Source organism: Triticum dicoccoides, chromosome 3B (genome assembly GCF_002162155.2).
Source record: "Triticum dicoccoides isolate Atlit2015 ecotype Zavitan chromosome 3B, WEW_v2.0, whole genome shotgun sequence".
In the NCBI taxonomy this organism is placed as follows: Eukaryota; Viridiplantae; Streptophyta; class Magnoliopsida; order Poales; family Poaceae; genus Triticum; species Triticum dicoccoides.
In genome coordinates, this window is record NC_041385.1 from 27,553,583 (window position 1) to 27,571,475 (window position 17,893).

The window sequence follows — 17,893 nt, forward strand, 5'->3', positions numbered from 1 at the left end:
CTTATTGGGTACGGGACCATAATTCATCTATTTCACACATACACGCTAGTGCATAACAATATGGATTATGTGTATTATATTTGCCACCAGAACTGAGGGAATTAATTTCATGTAAATCGACCAGCCACAGCTCCAAGATACGCGGACGAGGTGGCTCGGGTCGGCGTCGGCGCCGTCCAGCGCGGGCCACGGGCCCGCTTCCAAGCGCACGTGCAATGCACGTCTTCACAAATATTATAACCAGATGTGAGAAATCACATGCATAGAAAAGACATTCTGATAGCAATCCAAATACCATACTCAATTGAATACCTAACCTGGACAATACTCTTATTTCTATGCGCCAGAAAAAATGGAATAGCAAAGCTAAGTATGCCTACATATGCTCAGATTATATATAAGAATCTTGGATGAACAATTGCAACAAAGCACTAAGCAGCGATAAATTTAAATAAAAAATCCATTAACTATGCAGGCAGCAGGCTTGTTACAACATAGAGAGATAGGAAAATGTCACCTCCAGTAATGTAGCGCAAATGAGTGGAACGAAGTATGAATGAGCGGTTGTCTGTTCTTCTCCATGTACATGGATCAGCAGTAGAGGCCAAGTATATAAGTACTTGACCGAACTCCACTCTTCGTGTACGGAGAGCCATGTCACCTTCTCGTCGCTGCAGCATGGGAGGACGGCCGGTTCACGTGACCCTCCAGCTGGGGGATCCATGGTGGCTGACCGTCGAGCTCGAGGCAAAGAAGTTGAGGGCAGTAGTGGCGAGATCCATGCCGGCCAACCAGGCGAAGAGGAGGTCGTCGGGGAGGGACACATCGGCAAGATCCTGTCACCACGCGACCTGAAGAGCAACAGTGATCTCCACAAGCTGTAGGCCGACGGCGTGCTCCATCCCCTGCGATGGGGTGACCATGGTGGTGGCCACAGCTCCTCATGCTCGCCTCGATCTCGGCGACACACCCTGAGTGTAGGAGGCAGCAACGACCTCGACGAAATCATGGCCTCCATCCGGGAACGCAATCATGTCGCTCTAAATAAATGGATTCAATCATGTGACTCTAATTACTTCGGATTGTTATGTGCACACTAAGAGGGGTGCAGTTAAGAAAGAAAATGTTTTCTAATTAAAGTGATTGAGTGATTTAAGGTAAGGTTAATTAATTTAGATTTGATTTTTAGTGATTGTTAGTAAAGTATGATGCGTCTTTAAAATCTTTTATTTATTTCCTTAAAATCTATTATTTGTTTCCTAAAGAAATTTGCAATAATGGAAGGTATCGGTTGATTTGGATAAATTAGTAAATTTAGATCCGTGATTGCGTGCACGTTTGGAAAGTGCTTATTTGCAAGGAAAGAGCTGAGGGGTAAATAAACCGGTGAATAAGAAACCAGCATCGAAAAAAATCTACGACGGTTAACCTACGAAAAAAACCCGGACAAAAGTGGTGGGACGAAAAAAACCTGAAAGCGAGACTACCAACTGCTCCATTAGGAGTAGAGATGATACAATACCGATCCTCTCTTTTCTTATCTAATTGTGTGCTACCTCAGCAAAATACCTAGTTGGCATAGATGATATTACTTACGATACTTTCTTTTTGAACAAGAGTTAGGTCTGTTTACAGCAAGATTGCGACTTTGCGAGTCATAGCAGCCTCCGGTGACTGGTGATTGGCCCACATGCGATGCAATGGCGGACACCACCTGCTGTAAACATCGCCAAGCACGAGCGTACGCACTCACGTGCTGCAGTCAAACTATTTGACCTTCCGGGTTTGAACATGAGACTAGCGCGCGACGCATCCCACTTGAGCATCGCGCCGAGAAAGATATCAGTATCCTTCGTGCTCTAGAATCTCAATTTCGAGCCCAAGTTAGCCCGGATGTGTCACTTGTCGGGAATGTTTCCGGTGAATCCGGACTATTTGTGCTACCAGTGCACCGGTCGCCCATTGCACATTAAAAACTGTTCGAAAAAAAATCCAAAACAAAATGAACGCATTGACAAAATATCAATGTACATTTTCACAAAAATTTAAATCATTATTCAAAACATTGCCCGAGATACAAAAATAACAAATTTGACATTGAATAGTACATAACACAAGTTGGGCTTCAGTTTGGCCCATTAACACATTGACGTCAAATTTATCATTTTTGTATCTTGAGCATTGTTTTGAATCTTGATTCAAATTTCTGTGACAACATACGTTGATGTTGTGTCGATAAACTACTTTTTTCCGGATTTTTTAAACATTTTTTAATGTGCAGCAGGGTCTGGTGCACCGGTAGCACCAATTACCTTGGTGCACGAGATATGTTCGCGTCACTTGTCAGCCTAACTAATTACCGTGTCGTCGTCTTCAACTCATTTTGAAGAGAGGTCGGTCGGTGTCAGTCAGTCACACTCATGATGTGGCTCCGTTCGCGTCGTACTTGGTTATGCTGGACAACATAGGAGTACTCCTTTTCGAACAAACGAAAACTTACACTTCATTCCCCTCAAAAAAAGAAAACTTACACTTCATTCGTGCTGGGCCAGCGTGATATATATCTGAATTAATTGATATCGCACTGATTTATTTTACTTATTTTATTTCATCACAGTTCATACACGCACGCACACCATGGTCCATGGAACCATGCACCGTTGTAGAATTGTGGATCACTAGCCCGCCCTGGTGAAGTTGAAGTTGCTGCAGGAGAACCCTCTGGCCGGGAGGTACGGGGTGAAGCTGAGCATCTTCTTGTCGTTGTCGAGCACCACCAGCTTGTTCTCCATCTGGAACCCTCCGATCACCACCGCCGGCGCCGCGCCACCGGTGCCGCCTCCCGCCTGCACGAACGCGAAGCACGCCGTGCCGCTGTTCACCTGCGCCATGGAGTTGCCGCCCACCACCGTGAAGTTCGTCCCGCCCTCCAGCATCACGTCCACCTGGGGCACGGAGTAGCCCGACAGCGTCGGCGACAGCTTGGACGAGTCGTAGCACAGCTCGAACGGCGCCACGGCCGCGACCTTGGCGCTCGAGCCCATGGCGCGGTCGAAGGCCGTGATGAAGGGGCGGTACACGTCGCTGCGGAGCTGCGCGTAGGGGATCGTGGTGGAGAGGCCGACCACGAGCGCGCCGGAGCCGGACACGGCCACGCGCGTCCCGCCGATGGCGATGCCGTTGGTGGCCGAGACGAAGTAGCCGGGGTTCCCGGAGAAGGGCTGGCGGAGCGGGACGCCGTCGGAGAGGAGCGTCGTGATGGCCGGCCGGTCCGCCGGGGGCGCGAGGAAGAACGGGCCGCCGCCGAAGATGGCCGCGCCCACGCCACCGCTCGGGAGGCAGAGCGCGAACGAGTTGGCCACCTTCTGCGTGCTGGCCACCTGGGCCGGGAACGAGGCGCTGGAGCGCGCGAGCCCGGCGACGCCGACGGCGCCTGAGGGGGCCGCCGCGCAGGTGGCGGTGGCGGCGAAGGAGACCGGGGACAGCGGGTTGCTGCCGTCGGTGGAGTTGGCCGAGAGCGTCACGGTCGTCGTCTGCCCGCTGCACGGCGTCGTGATGGCCGGGGCGGAGAGGTCGAGGACGAGCGGGCGGCCGGCGCTGAGCGGCGCTGTGTAGAGCGCGGTGGACGCTACGCCCTTGGTGACCTTCGTGAGCAGCGGCTTGCCGACGGTCGCCGCCGTGGAGACGGCGAGCAGGAGGAGCACCAGGGCTGGCTTGGACTGCCACATTTCGGCCGGTGTTGCGTCGTTGGGCAGCTCAGCTTACACTTTGGTAGGATGCTTGCTGTGAATGAAGGCACGTACGTGGGTTCTATATATGCACGTAGATGGTCCAACCAATGCAGGCGTGGTCAATGTTGCTTAACGAACTAGTACTACTACAAGTAGTGTTCCAATTTCCTACATTATCGATCACAATCACCGAGTCACAGATGATTCCCGTTCAAAGTCCATGCGAGATTATCCAAGATCTTGCACGCGTGCATTAACTGGTAGCTAGACTTTGCATGCATGCATGCGTTTCAGAATATTTTTGTGTGTGTGTTTACATTCTTGATACTTCTAGTCAAGTTCTTGTGTGTTTACATTCTCTTTTGCTAACTAACCACTGATATGTTTCTGTCACATCCGTTGGTTAAGACAAGTTGAAAGCACCTGGTGTCGGCGTCGGTTCTACGTGCCACGTCCCAATTCATTATTGCAGTGTGCGTGTCGAACTCGAAGACTTGAAAACGTACGTTCTCTTGGCGGCCGCTGAACCACAAACCGAGCGATTGTTTAACGAGGAATTGAAGGGGGTCCCTCCGTTTCTGTAGCATAAGCAACCAGCAGCTAGACGGCAGGGTAATGTCGTTTGTACAAGTTTGTAAATGATGCGTATGCACGGTACACCTGTCCATGCCAGCAGCCAGATGGTTGACTAGCTATGTAGCTAGGTTGGCAGGAACGCGAGATGATCCATGCACACATCATTTGTACAGATAAGAGCATCTACGGCCGGAAACCATCCCTCGGACGCCGGACGCCCACGGACGTGTCCGGTCAGTGAACGGACATGAGAGAGTGTGAAAATATGACCCAACCAGATCTCCATATCATCCCTATACGTTCAGGCTATCAGCGAACCCTTATATCCATCTCAAATACGGGGAGTATATAAGTGCTCGCGGACGCGCCCGGACATTCCGTCGCATAGGAAGCGGCTCCACCCCGGATCACCTTTTTTTTTAATTCATTTTTTTATTTCTCTCTTCCTCTTCATCAACCATATGTAAGTGACCGGTCATATGAGAAGAAAATGAAGGACAAACAAATCCATTGCCGACCAATCATGTGTATCACTGTTGCGACGTGTACGTTGGAATATAAAAACAGTGCACTCATAGTCGTAGAGCATGGATCACACGACGGATGCAGCGCACCGGCCGGGGAACCGCCGTGTCGTTGCGCCATTATAGCAGAACTGGCCAACCCTCTCGAGGAAATTAAGCCGCCATCGCTTGCATGGACCACGCTCTTATCGGACTCAGATGGCGACCGCTGTGCCCTTTTCGTCCTTAAAAGAGTGTACTTTAATTTTTTTGAAGGGTCAAACTATCTTAAAGTTTGGCAGATTGCAAAAATATATCAGTGCTTGTGAAACCAAATAGATACTAGTATGTATACACATGCAATGCACGTCTTAACAATATTGTCCTGATGATTCTAGTAAAGAAGAAAATGAAATGTAATAGTTTGCAATGAATTCAGAGCAAAAGAAATATTGCCGATGTACACATGCAGAAATCAATTAACAAACAATTTTTAATTGTTATGATACAACTCTTGTGGTCAAGTGACGTCTAGAAACTTCCAAAGAAAGGAAATAATGATATACAGTACGTTATGGACCCCATAAATTATTAACTTTTGTTTCTCCTCCCACCCCATACTCGTAATCGGGTCTCAGTCAGAATCCCTGACACATGCAACAATGGCAAGGAAAGCTGGAAGTGCGAGGGGATGGTTCCAGAAGCCATTAGAAACAGCTGCGGTACTGTTCAATGCGAATCCTTCAAGTCTCAACCATTGGATATAGGAGACCAATGGCAGGATTGATGCTTTGCTATCATTCAAAACTCGTACATTATGTAGTAGTGTAGATATGATAAAAATATATTTTTAACTAATGCTACTAATTTGATGGCATAAATGTAGGTCTATTACTGTATAAATACAATCAAACATATAAAAATTTGACTTTTAAAAAAAATTGGAAGTACATTCTTTCAAAGACGACGAACGGAGTACGTACCATTGTCCTATGCTAGCTCTTGCATGCCACGCCGACGTTAAGCGGTAAGGTCTTTAAGGGCATGTGCATTAGTTCAGTCGGACACCGTCGGTAGCATGCATCCATGTCAGTCATAGACTATAGTGTAGACTGCACATACAACGGGGTGATTATTTGGCCGGCCGTAACTCTTCAATGGCATGTAAATTATGCTAATCAACTGAGATGGTATCCTTGTGGTCTGCCGTGTGTTTGCGTAGGACCTGACCTGTTTTCATATTCGCGAGAAAAAAGGGAACAGTTTCTGGAGCAAAGGATCGATCTAACTGCCCACGATAAGCGACGCATTGGTACAACGGTGCAAAGTTAGTACGTAACCAGATATTTACGCGGGTATAGATCGTGTTTATTTCTACAGACAGCCCCGATCATTTTGATCTTTCTCTCTCTCCCACGTCATTTATTTCCTACGTGGTCTGCATTACAGACGACTGACTATATATCATTGTGTTAAAAGTAAACTAGAGAGGGAGAGAGGAGTGAATGATGGGAATGAACAGTATCTCTTTATTGATGACAAACAAGGCTATATATACAAAGTGAGGGGACGCGTTGAACGGACACGACCTTTACAAAGGACGCCATAAAGGCGGTAACCAATGACGGTTACTTATCTAAGGCGGTTGTTAAGCATGGATTATTAGGATTGTAATTAATCCTTAACACTCCCCCTAATCTATGCTTGTCTTCGGTTATATGCACCATCTTGATAAAGACTCCTTTAGTGTGTTTGCCTTGAGATTGTTCATCATCTTCATATTGAGAAATACTCCTCCAAAAACCCTGTGGGAAAAATATGAGGAAAATAGTGTAGATACGTTGCTGAAACTCCTTTAAACCCAATGGAAAAAATAAGGAGAAAATGATGCAACATATAATGATTATTGTCTCTTGATAACTCATATGAGAAAAACCTTTGAAGAAGGAGAAAACTCATCGGTGAGTTTAGAGAACAATAAATATATATGCTTTGTATACTTTCCTTTAAAAACCGCAATGGGGAAAACTTGAAAGTATTGCATATTATCTTAAAAAGATATTGCCTCATTAAAAACCATTATGAGAAACTTTGAGAGAAAACTCATAAGGAAAAGAGTGCGATCTGATATGTCACTGAAAACTCCTTTAAAACCCAATGGGAAAAATATAAGGAGAAACTGACATGACATATGTGAACACTTGTATCAATATTGTCTCATTAAAAACCTTTTATGAGAAACCATGAGGAAAAACTCATGAAGGGAAAAAGAGTACACTATATATAATCTGATGATTGTTAACAGGTTATAGTTTGGGAGATTACTCCCCCTGAACTTTGCAAATCTCGAGGATGTCTCGTACCAATTTCATTGACATGATCATGCCATTGTGAATAATCTGTTGGATTTTCACAGTATTTTCTTTGCAAATTGTTTCCTCACTTTTCTATAATTCATGAGGATAAGTGATCTTCGAGCAATGTGCTTTATGATATTGCTCTTCATATAACCTGTAGGTATTGAGTAACACAAGTGGTAGCTTCTTGATAAAATCAAGTTATGTGATTGTTATGAATTTCAACCACATGATTTTGAGTGTGGTTAATCATTCTACCGAGACATTCATATTATGCGATTCTTTTAGATAAAGCAATTATGTCAGAATGATAAGTGGAAATAGTCATTAAAGTCTATCTGGATGACTTTCATGAGAAGACTATTACAGTGAATTCAGTCATTGATATGACATTATTGGGATCAAATAAAGAGCCAATATCATTACATCATATCATGGTCATATCTTGATTTTCCTGATGGAAATGCCCAAGATGTATTGGGAGCATGAGATATAAGTTCTTATTTCTTATATCGACCATATACCTTTTGTTGGGGGTTGCACTCTGCACAAAGATAGCAAATATATTGTCAGGCGTGAGATAGTCTGCAATTATATGAGTGCCATCACATTAGTGAGATATAGAACTTCAGGTCCTGATATCACTTCATTATCACCCCTAGGTATGAATGGATTTGTACCATATCAGGGGTAGTATGACCATATTACATGTCTTTATTGGTATGATATATCCACATTGAACTTCTCGTATATGTATTGGATATATATGTAGACTGATATGTATTCTTGAGAGAATGCTCAAGTTGTAAGCTTGAGCTAAATTTGATTGAATCCAAATTTTCCGTCTTGAGATGATTTATGTATTTTTAGGTCCTTTAGAGACATTGATGACGAGATCATCGATATACACTGAGGTGATGTAAGAAAATCAAATTTCTGATTTCTTTATTAAAACACATAAACAATCATCATTATTCGAGTAATCCTTTTGAAGAAGGAACTCATTTAGTCAGTAGTACCATATGATTTTTGACTATTTCAAGTCATAGAGTGACTTATGAAGTTTTACACAAAACTTGTTGCGATTTGCTTTTGGATTCGGAAGTATAAGCCCTTCAGAGACTTCAATAGAGATTTCCGACATGAGTGACTCATATGAGTATGTAGCCACTTCATCCATCAACTGCATGGATATTGTTATTATTTTTATTGCCAATGATATTTAGTATCGAAACATAATTCCACTCATACCAAGAGGGTATGTTACATCATAATAGATGTCGGGTCTCTGCGTGAACCCTTTTGCTACAAGCCTCGCTTTCTCACCACCTCATTGACTTTGTCTATGAATGAGAAGTTTTTAGTATTCCATATGGAAGATACTTATGAGGAGTAGGTATTACTGCGGTAAATACTACTCATTTATAGAGCGAGTGTTATTCTTCATTACTTCCTTCCTTTTATGTGAACCAATATGAGTGCAAGAGGCACTCTACCATGGATTTTGGTTCGGGGCCCAAAAGGTTTAGCAATTTGAGAAAAATATATGTCGACAAATGTAGTCTTTAGTTTATATGATTCTAATGGAATCATTGAAGTTTGTGGATAATATATTTATTCCTTTTTAACTCCTTGTGATTTCCTACAACAAATGGAGGCAAGGTGTTTCGATGTCCCGGCACCAAAACATTTGTGCACATTTATGCCGGGCTTTGGATGATGAGCATCCAGTGAGGTGTCTTTCAACTTGATGTTGAATTACATTTACTGGTTGAGGAATTGATTTCCTCTGTTTCCGCGGAAGCATATGAGAAGTTATATCTCGTGTTGTCAGACTTTCTCCCCCTCTTGCTCTCATTTGGGGAGAAGAGTGGTTTATCAGGTACCTCCACTCTTTCTGACACTTACTGCAGGAATATAGAATTTAGTGACACCTTGTCATCAGTAAATGTATGTGGCAAATTTGCAATGTGTTGCAAATATATGATTCTCTAAACTTATAGTTCAGATTCTTTGAGTACGTGGATATAAGGATTGAATGTCAATAACATTTCTAATTTATTTCTCGGCATTCTTTGTGGTACTTATCTCCCCCTAATGCCGAAAAATATCCTTATTGCTGATGCAATCAGCATACGGGCTATGGATAATTTTGTTTGACGGATAAATTGTTATTCCTCACATAGATCCATAATTTTCGTGAGTACCCATTGATGTACGCTGGAGTGGTGATATCGGTATGTAACCGAATTATCGCAGATGAGAAATACTTTGTTGATTTCCACGTAGAAACTACAAGGGGAAAGTAGTATGATATGCAGTTGGTATGATTAAGATCATACTTACGGTGTGTAAGGCCGTATGTGTCCAACAAGAGGCTGGTAAATTTACAATTCTTTAAAAGTGGTCATGTAATTCATTTAACTATCTTTGATAAGAAATTTAGCTGAACCATTCTGGGTATGCACAGAAAATACTTAATGCAAAAAAATGCTCATTGAAAGAGTTCAACAACATTGTTCATTCGAATGGGTTTATAGTTCTTGTTTTCAAGAGAATTTGCTCTTACTTTGATAAGTTGAGCAATTTATTTAGTAAGACCATGCATGGTTGTGTGTGATAAGAGACACACTTAAAAACATTTTATGAATGTGTATATAAGTACCATGAAGTATCTAAATTATCCCAGATAATGGTTAAGCAATCCAGACATATCTTTTGAATGTGTTCAAGGAAGAATAAGTGCCCTGCTTAGAATTTTAAGGTGAGAGTGCCTTAAAACTTATTTCCCCAATGACACATGCGGTGCACATAAAATCTGATGATTTGGGAAAATTTGTTACTTGATAAGTTGTGACCAACATAATTTTTAATAATTTTCTAATCATCCCCAAACCAGGATGGTTAAGGCTACCAAGCCAAATATTTAGTTTATTAAGATCTAGAAAATTATTGTGTATGCAACAATACTGAGTATGACTTGATTCATACATTCAAAATTTATTGAATATGATGTCCAGGAAATAAGATATTGAACATCGCACTACTTGTAGTACAACAAGTATAGGTTAATAATATTTTGGGATAATTAAGAGATTACATGAGGTCTCCAATATTATTGAAAAATTTATTACGCAAACACATCATCGTCGCAATGGAATTCACCATCCTTTTATTGCACTATATTTTTGGTTCTCACCTTCTGATGAAGATTTGAGAACGATCATTTACCAGAATATTTTCTGGTTGTAAGTTTGCAAATTTTAAAATTTATCCCAAATATGTGGTGTGGTTTGACTATGTATTTGAGGGTTTGGTAATCATAGGTATAGCCTTTATATAACCACACATTTGACAAACTTGAGAGTTGTCTTTGTGATCCTTTGAAGACGATATATTCCCTATTAAGAGGTAATTTTGTCTTTGGTTGTCTATTAGCCTCCACTTTACTTAGTATTCCTCATTGTTCTATTGTGATCACTAACTTGCATAGTATTCTCGGTACTAGCAAGAATTTCAAATAATGGTATAGCACCCGTTGGGTAAATCTGATGATTTTAAGAAATTCCATGTTTCTCCATCGTGGAAAAATGATAATCCCATCATATGAGGATGTATAGGGTATTAAGGGATTTTCAACCGTATTACATATGAAAATATATGATCATGGGATCTCAACTTGAAGTTGATTACATGACAGAATTGTGAGATGCGATAGACTTGAGGTCTTGAAAAACGAATGGGTGATCATTCGTGATGTACTCATGGCAGCATGTTTCTCTTAAGGGAAATATTCGAGATGAATAAATATTCATCCATTATGTACTTAGTTTGAGAACTGAGTGAAGTTTGCGACATGTAAAATGAAATATGTACATATTTAGCTATCAAGAGAATAGACATTTTTTGAACATGGGGTTAGTCAGTATAAAATACCAACCAAAAATATGATGTAGATCTTGTAATAGTGTTTGAGACACTCGATCTTTGCTATAAATTATGGTCTTCACCTTTATGTATGGACGACAATATCATCACAAAAAGAAATATTTGTGTAATTTTCCATGACTTATTCAAGCAAAATGATGCTTAAATAATTGATACTAGAAGAAAAATGCCATTTTAATCATGTAAGATCAATATTTTTTTATTAGGAGAGTAAATAATTTTAGTGAACAACAATAATTGCATCAGAGGAGCAAATTTTATGATAGCTGATGCTATACACTCATATGTGTAGACCTCAATTTATATAGGATAACACTTTGAAGATAATCACCGGACGCGGTGTAGATCTCGCAGTAATAGAAAACATAGTCTGACTTTTGTCAGTAGATGTTCATGTGAATGCATTACTTAGGATGCGTTTGGTTGCTCGCACCGTTTTTAGGCACTTTGCATACTTGTCTCACTAGGGGCTGGTTGAGCATTGCAGGTAAAAAGCCATCATCTGCATGTTTGAACAACTTCATATCCCTAAAGCCAATGCCCCCCACTCTTAGGTTTGGTCATTTGTTCCCAAGACATCCAGTGCACTTTCCTGTGTCCATTACCCTCTCCCCACCAGAACTCCCGAATGAGTTTTTCATATTTATCGCAGAATCCTTGGGAAGCACCGACTTTACTAGAGCCTCTTTAGTTACGTGTGAGACATGAACCTCTTCGATCTATCCGTGCATATTTCGATAAATCTTTCCATTATTGGTTGGAACAGAGAATCTTTCATTCTCCCTTTGGAGTGGGGAGTCCCAGATATTTGCTCTACATATATGCGTGGGTTTAGAATGTACTCCTTCCGTCTGAAAATACAGATGTACTCCCTCCGTTTGAAAATACAGATGTACTCCTTCCGTCTGAAAATACAAAATGTACTCCTTCCGTCTAAAAATACTTGTCGGATAAATGGATGTATATAGACATATTTTAGTTCTAGATACGTTCATTTTTATTCATTTCCGTGACAATTAATTCCGGACGGAGTGAGTGTTGCTTATCCAAATCATAGTAGTATTTTGGTTTGTTTCTTTGTTTCCTACGAAAAGCAAAAGCAAAGTATTCCGTTAAAGTGGATGCTAAACTTTCCACGACTGTAGTGCAAAAGAATCTTCAGGGAAATTCTCATATAGGATTTCATAAAAATCAAACGATCGATAAAGGAATAGAAAAAGTCCTAAGTTTTCCGATCCTCTACTTTCATATAAAAATAATTTAAATAAAGAGGCCTTGATAAATAATTAACCCAAATAGGTCATCTTCCATTTACCAAGAGTCAGTGGCTCAGTATATGGAGACCAGCAACTCCATTTTCTATTAGGCCAGTGATAGTCGCCGGCGCGCATGCTCAAATTTTGGCTCGCCGCACTTTATCTGTCCGGTTCTGTTGAGCTGGAGCCGTTTGATCCTTATCCACAAAACACTTCATCCCCCTCCCATGTGCGTCCTTCTCTCTCTATCTTCTTCCTCTCATCACCACGTAGTTTCGCCCACCTCCCAGACAACATTTCCTCGCCGGTCGCCTCCCGTCGACTTGGCTTGCCGTTGTCGGTCGCCGCCGGTTGCCGGTCGCCCTTTTGAACTGCTGGTTGCAGCTCCGCTGCACGTGGGTAGAAGCTCTCCCACACTTCCTCCTCGATCTTTAAGGTCGTGGATAGCCGTCGCCGGTCGCGGCACCGTTGCTCGCCGGTGACGGCACCCCCGCCGGTGGCGCCCCCGGTTGTAACGTTGATGGACGTGACGAAGTAACTCACGAAAACCACTATATATGGTCTCATCAAAAATCTTGATGCTTCCAATAAAAAAGATGAATGGTGGAAGCAAATTTCTCGCCGGCCGCACCAAAAATTGCAATCCCTGCAAAAAGGAAAAATTGCTTCTGTACTCCATCTATGGAAATCGCTAGTTCCAGCAAAAATGCTTGATGCTTCCAGCAAAAACAATGGCTGGTTGAAGCAAAATTCTCGTCGGCCGAAACAAAAGTTGCGATCCCAGCAAAAGAAAAAATGCATCTGTTCATGCTAGTGGCCGACCGGGACATCAATTCATTGCTGAGACGTGCAAGTGTGTGCTTGCTTGCATGCACTTTAATGCATTAAATAATGCACCCACGGCCATACCCTGGATTAGCCCAAGATAATTCGGCAAAGCATATTTTCTTTCTCTCTTTATCCTATTTACACGAGACACAAATATATTCCAAAATACAATAACTTTATTTATTTTGAAAATATCCAACACCTCGATGACGGTGATAACCTTGTCTTGCTTGTCTGTTTGGCAAAAATAGAAGGGAACTTTTCTTCCTAGATGTTGATCAGGACCAGATACATCAAGTCATTAAATTATTTTATACTAGTAAAAGCAACACATTTTGTGCATGCATTCTTGAAAAAGGATAAGAAACTATGTATAACACGAACGAATTGCATGCAAGGTGGAATAACATAGTCATGACCACACATGAGCATTGGATGATCTTGGCATGCGGTGTATATATACAGGATACAGCCCATGGCAAAGTGTCTTCCTTCCTTAAGTACCAAGCAGTAGCAATACTGGTAGAAAAAGAGGCTTCCGTCCAGCCCCATTAGTCGCGAAACTGTAGGAACCGCGACTAATGAAGTCTTTAGTCGCGGTTCGGCAGACGAACCGCGACCAAAGGCCTGGGCCCAGGGCGCTCGGTGGCCAGCTGGTGCACGTGAGGGGCTTTAGTCGCGGTTGGCCAGGCCAACCGCGACTAAAGGTGCGCAAAGGCCTTTAGTCGCGGTTGGCCAGGCCAACCGCGACTAAAGCTCCTCCCCTATATATACCAGTTCAGCACGCTCACTTAGCCATTTGGTGCCACTTCTCTTCACAAGCTTCACAAGGGGGTGTAGGTTTGCTTTTGGTTCCTCTTATGCACACAAGGTGTTTGATGAAATGCCCTAAGAGGGTGAAACAAACATGATATGAAGTGTTGGAGCCACACTTGAGGTTCCTCATTTATTTTTTCCTCCTCGATCGCGGTTAGCAACTTGAACCTTTCATGCATGTGTGTCATTGATAAAATATGCATGTGTGCAGTTCATTGTTTAATTTATATTGTTTGTAGCTAGTTAGTTTAACAAATGCATGATGGTTAATTATATATTTTATATTATAATAATGCAGATGAATCGGCAATGGATGTACGGTAACCGACTCTCCGGCGAGTTCACTACGGGTTTGAAAGATTTCCTCGTAGTGGCTAATGCGAACAAGCAGGGGGGTTTTGTTATCTGTCCATGTGTTATCTGTAAGAATCAGAAGGGTTACTCTTCCTCGAGAGATGTTCACATGCATCTGCTTCGGCACGGTTTCATGCCAAGCTATAATTGTTGGACCAAGCATGGAGAAAGAGGGGTTATAATGGAAGAAGATGAAGAAGGGGATGATTTCATCGATGAAAGCTATCTTGCTCATTTCGGTGATACTTTCATGGAGGATGCTGAAGGTGAAGGGGAAGGTGAAGAAGAGGCACGTGATGATCCCGTTGATGATCTTGGTCGGACCATTGCTGATGCACGGAGACGCTGCGAAACTGAAAAGGAGAGGGAGAATTTGGATCGCATGTTAGAGGATCACAGAAAGGCGCTGTACCCCGGATGCGATGATGGTCTGAAAAAGCTGGGCTGCACACTGGATTTGCTGAAATGGAAGGCAGAGGCAGGTGTAGCTGACTCGGCATTTGAAAACTTGCTGAAAATGTTGAAGAATATGTTTCCAAAGGATAACGAGTTGCCCGCCAGTACGTACGAAGCAAAGAAGGTTGTCTGCCCTCTAGGTTTAGAGGTTCTGAAGATACATGCATGCATCAACGACTGCGTCCTCTACCGCGGTGAATACGAGAATTTGAATGAATGCCCGGTATGCACTGCATTGCGTTATAAGATCAGAGGCGATGACCCTGGTGACGATGTTGAGGGCCAGAAACCCAGGAAGAGGGTTCCCGCCAAGGTGATGTGGTATGCTCCTATAATACCACGGTTGAAACGTCTGTTCAGGAACAAAGAGCATGCCAAGTTGTTGCGATGGCACAAAGAGGACCGTAAGTCGGACGGGGAGTTGAGACACACCGCAGATGGAACGCAATGGAGAAAGATCGACAGATGGTTCAAAGATTTTGCAGCTGACGCAAGGAACATAAGATTTGCTCTAAGTACGGATGGCATGAATCCTTTTGGCGAGCAGAGCTCCAGCCATAGCACCTGGCCCGTGACTCTATGCATCTACAACCTTCCTCCTTGGTTGTGCATCAAGCGGAAGTTCATTATGATGCCAGTGCTCATCGAAGGTCCGAAGCAACCCGGCAAAGACATCGATGTGTACCTAAGGCCATTAGTTGATGAACTTTTACAGCTGTGGGGTGGTGTCAGTGTGTGGGATGAGCACAAACAAGAGGAATTTGACCTACGAGCGTTGCTTTTCGTAACCATCAACGATTGGCCTGCTCTTAGTAACCTTTCGGGACTGTCAAATAAGGGATACAATGCATGCACGCACTGCTTACATGAGACTGAAAGTGTACATTTGCCAAATTGTAAGAAGAACATGTACCTTGGGCATCGTCGATTTCTTCCGAAAATTCATCCAGTAAGAAAGAAAGGCAAGCATTACAACGGCAAGGCAGATCACCGGCCGAAGCCTGCGGAACGCACTGGTGCTGAGGTATTTGATATGGTCAAGGATTTGAAAGTCATCTTTGGAAAGGGTCCTGGCGGACAATCAGTTCCGAAGGGAGCTGACGGGCACGCAGCCATGTGGAAGAAGAAATCTATATTCTGGGAGCTAGAATATTGGAAAGTCCTAGATGTCTGCTCTGCAATCGACGTGATGCACGTTACGAAGAATATTTGCGTGAACCTCCTAAGCTTCTTGGGCGTGTATGGGAAGACAAATGATACAAAGGAAGCACGGCAGGACCAGCAACGTTTGAAAGACCCTGATGACCGGCATCCGGAATGGTTTCAAGGTCGTGCCAGCTACGCTCTGACCAAAGAAGAGAAGGTCATCTTTTTTGAATGCCTGAGCAGTATGAAGGTCCCGTCTGGATTCTCGTCCAATATAAAGGGAATAATAAACATGGCGGAGAAAAAGTTCCAAAACCTGAAGTCTCACGACTGCCACGTGATTATGACGCAATTGCTTCCGATTGCTTTGAGGGGGCTCCTGCCGGAAAATGTTCGAGTAGCCATTGTGAAGCTATGTGCATTCCTCAATGCAATCTCTCAGAAGGTAATCAATCCAGAACTTCTACCACGGTTACAGAACGATGTGATCCAATGCCTTGTCAGTTTCGAGTTGGTGTTCCCGCCATCCTTCTTCAATATTATGACGCACCTCCTGGTTCACCTAGTCGAAGAGATTTTCGTTCTCGGTCCTGTATTTCTACACAATATGTTCCCCTTCGAGAGGTTCATGGGAGTATTAAAGAAATATGTTCGTAACCGTGCTAGGCCAGAAGGAAGCATCGTCAAGGGCTATGGAAATGAGGAGGTAATTGAGTTTTGTGTTGACTTTGTTCCTGACCTTAAGCCGATTGGTCTTCCTCGATCGCGGCACGAGGGGAGACTAAGTGGAAAAGGCACGATCGGAAGGAAATCAACGATATGTATGGACGGCCATTCTCTGACTGAAGCACACCACACTGTACTGACCAATTCCAGCTTGGTGGCTCCGTACTTTGAGAAACACAAGAATATTTTACGCTCGGACAACCCGGGGAAGCCTGAATCCTGGATTAGGAAGGCCCACATGGAGACTTTCGGCAGTTGGTTGAGAAAACATTTAATGAATGACAATGATGTTGTAGATCAGCTGTACATGTTGGCCAAGACACCATCTTCGACTATAACGACTTTTCAAGGGTACGAGATAAATGGGAATACATTTTACACGATCGTCCAAGATAAAAAGAGCACCAACCAAAACAGTGGTGTCCGCTTTGATGCAGCAACCGAGAATGGGCAAAAGGTCACATATTATGGTTACATAGAGGAGATATGGGAACTTGACTATGGACCCTCCTTTAAGGTCCCTTTGTTCCGGTGCAAATGGTTCAAGCTAACAGGAGGTGGGGTAAAGGTGGACGAGCAATACGGAATGACAATGGTGGATTTCAACAATCTTGGTTACCTTGACGAACCATTCGTCCTTGCCAAAGATGTCGCTCAGGTTTTTTATTTGAAGGACATGAGTAGCAAACCGAGGAAACGGAAAGATAAGAAAACGATCAGTACATCATGCGATGATCCAAAGCGCCACATTGTTCTTTCAAGGAAAAGAAACATCGTGGGAGTGGAGGACAAGACAGACATGTCAGAAGATTATAATATGTTTGGTGAAATTCCGCCCTTCAAAGTGAACATTGACCCAAGCATTAAGTTAAATGATGAGGATGCTCCATGGATACGGCACAATCGTAAGCAAGCAGGGACACAAGGGAAGAATTGATGTGTAATAATTTATTGTACCAAACTTTGTATTTGGTCGATGAACTGAATGATGTATCAAACCTTTTGTCAAACCTTCAAGGGGTTTTAAAATGAATTAGTTTTATTTTTCTGATTTTTTTGATATATAATTGTATTTTTAAGATTTTAAAATGAATTAGTTTTATTTTTCTGATTTTAAAAGGAAAAAGGAAGAAGAAGAAAGAAGGAAAAAGGAAGAAAAAAACAGAAGAAAAAAACAGAAGAAAAAAGGAAAAACA

The 17,893-nt window shown here is 42.7% G+C and overlaps 1 protein-coding gene across 1 annotated transcript; it reads right to left on the reverse strand.

Moving 5' to 3' along the window:
* Positions 1-2,585: 2,585 nt before the first annotated feature.
* On the reverse strand, positions 2,586-3,769 carry LOC119274508 (chitinase CLP-like). The gene has a single exon (XM_037555215.1). The coding sequence runs from the start codon at positions 3,726-3,728 to the stop codon at positions 2,679-2,681; it is 1,050 nt and encodes a 349-aa protein (XP_037411112.1). The 5' UTR covers positions 3,729-3,769; the 3' UTR covers positions 2,586-2,678.
* Between the last annotated feature and the right edge of the window lie 14,124 nt (positions 3,770-17,893).

Coding starts and splice junctions, on each gene's coding strand:
- LOC119274508 (XM_037555215.1), bottom strand. CDS start 3,728: ATGTGGCAGTCCAAGCCAGCCCTGGTGCTCCTCCTGCTCGCCGTCTCC.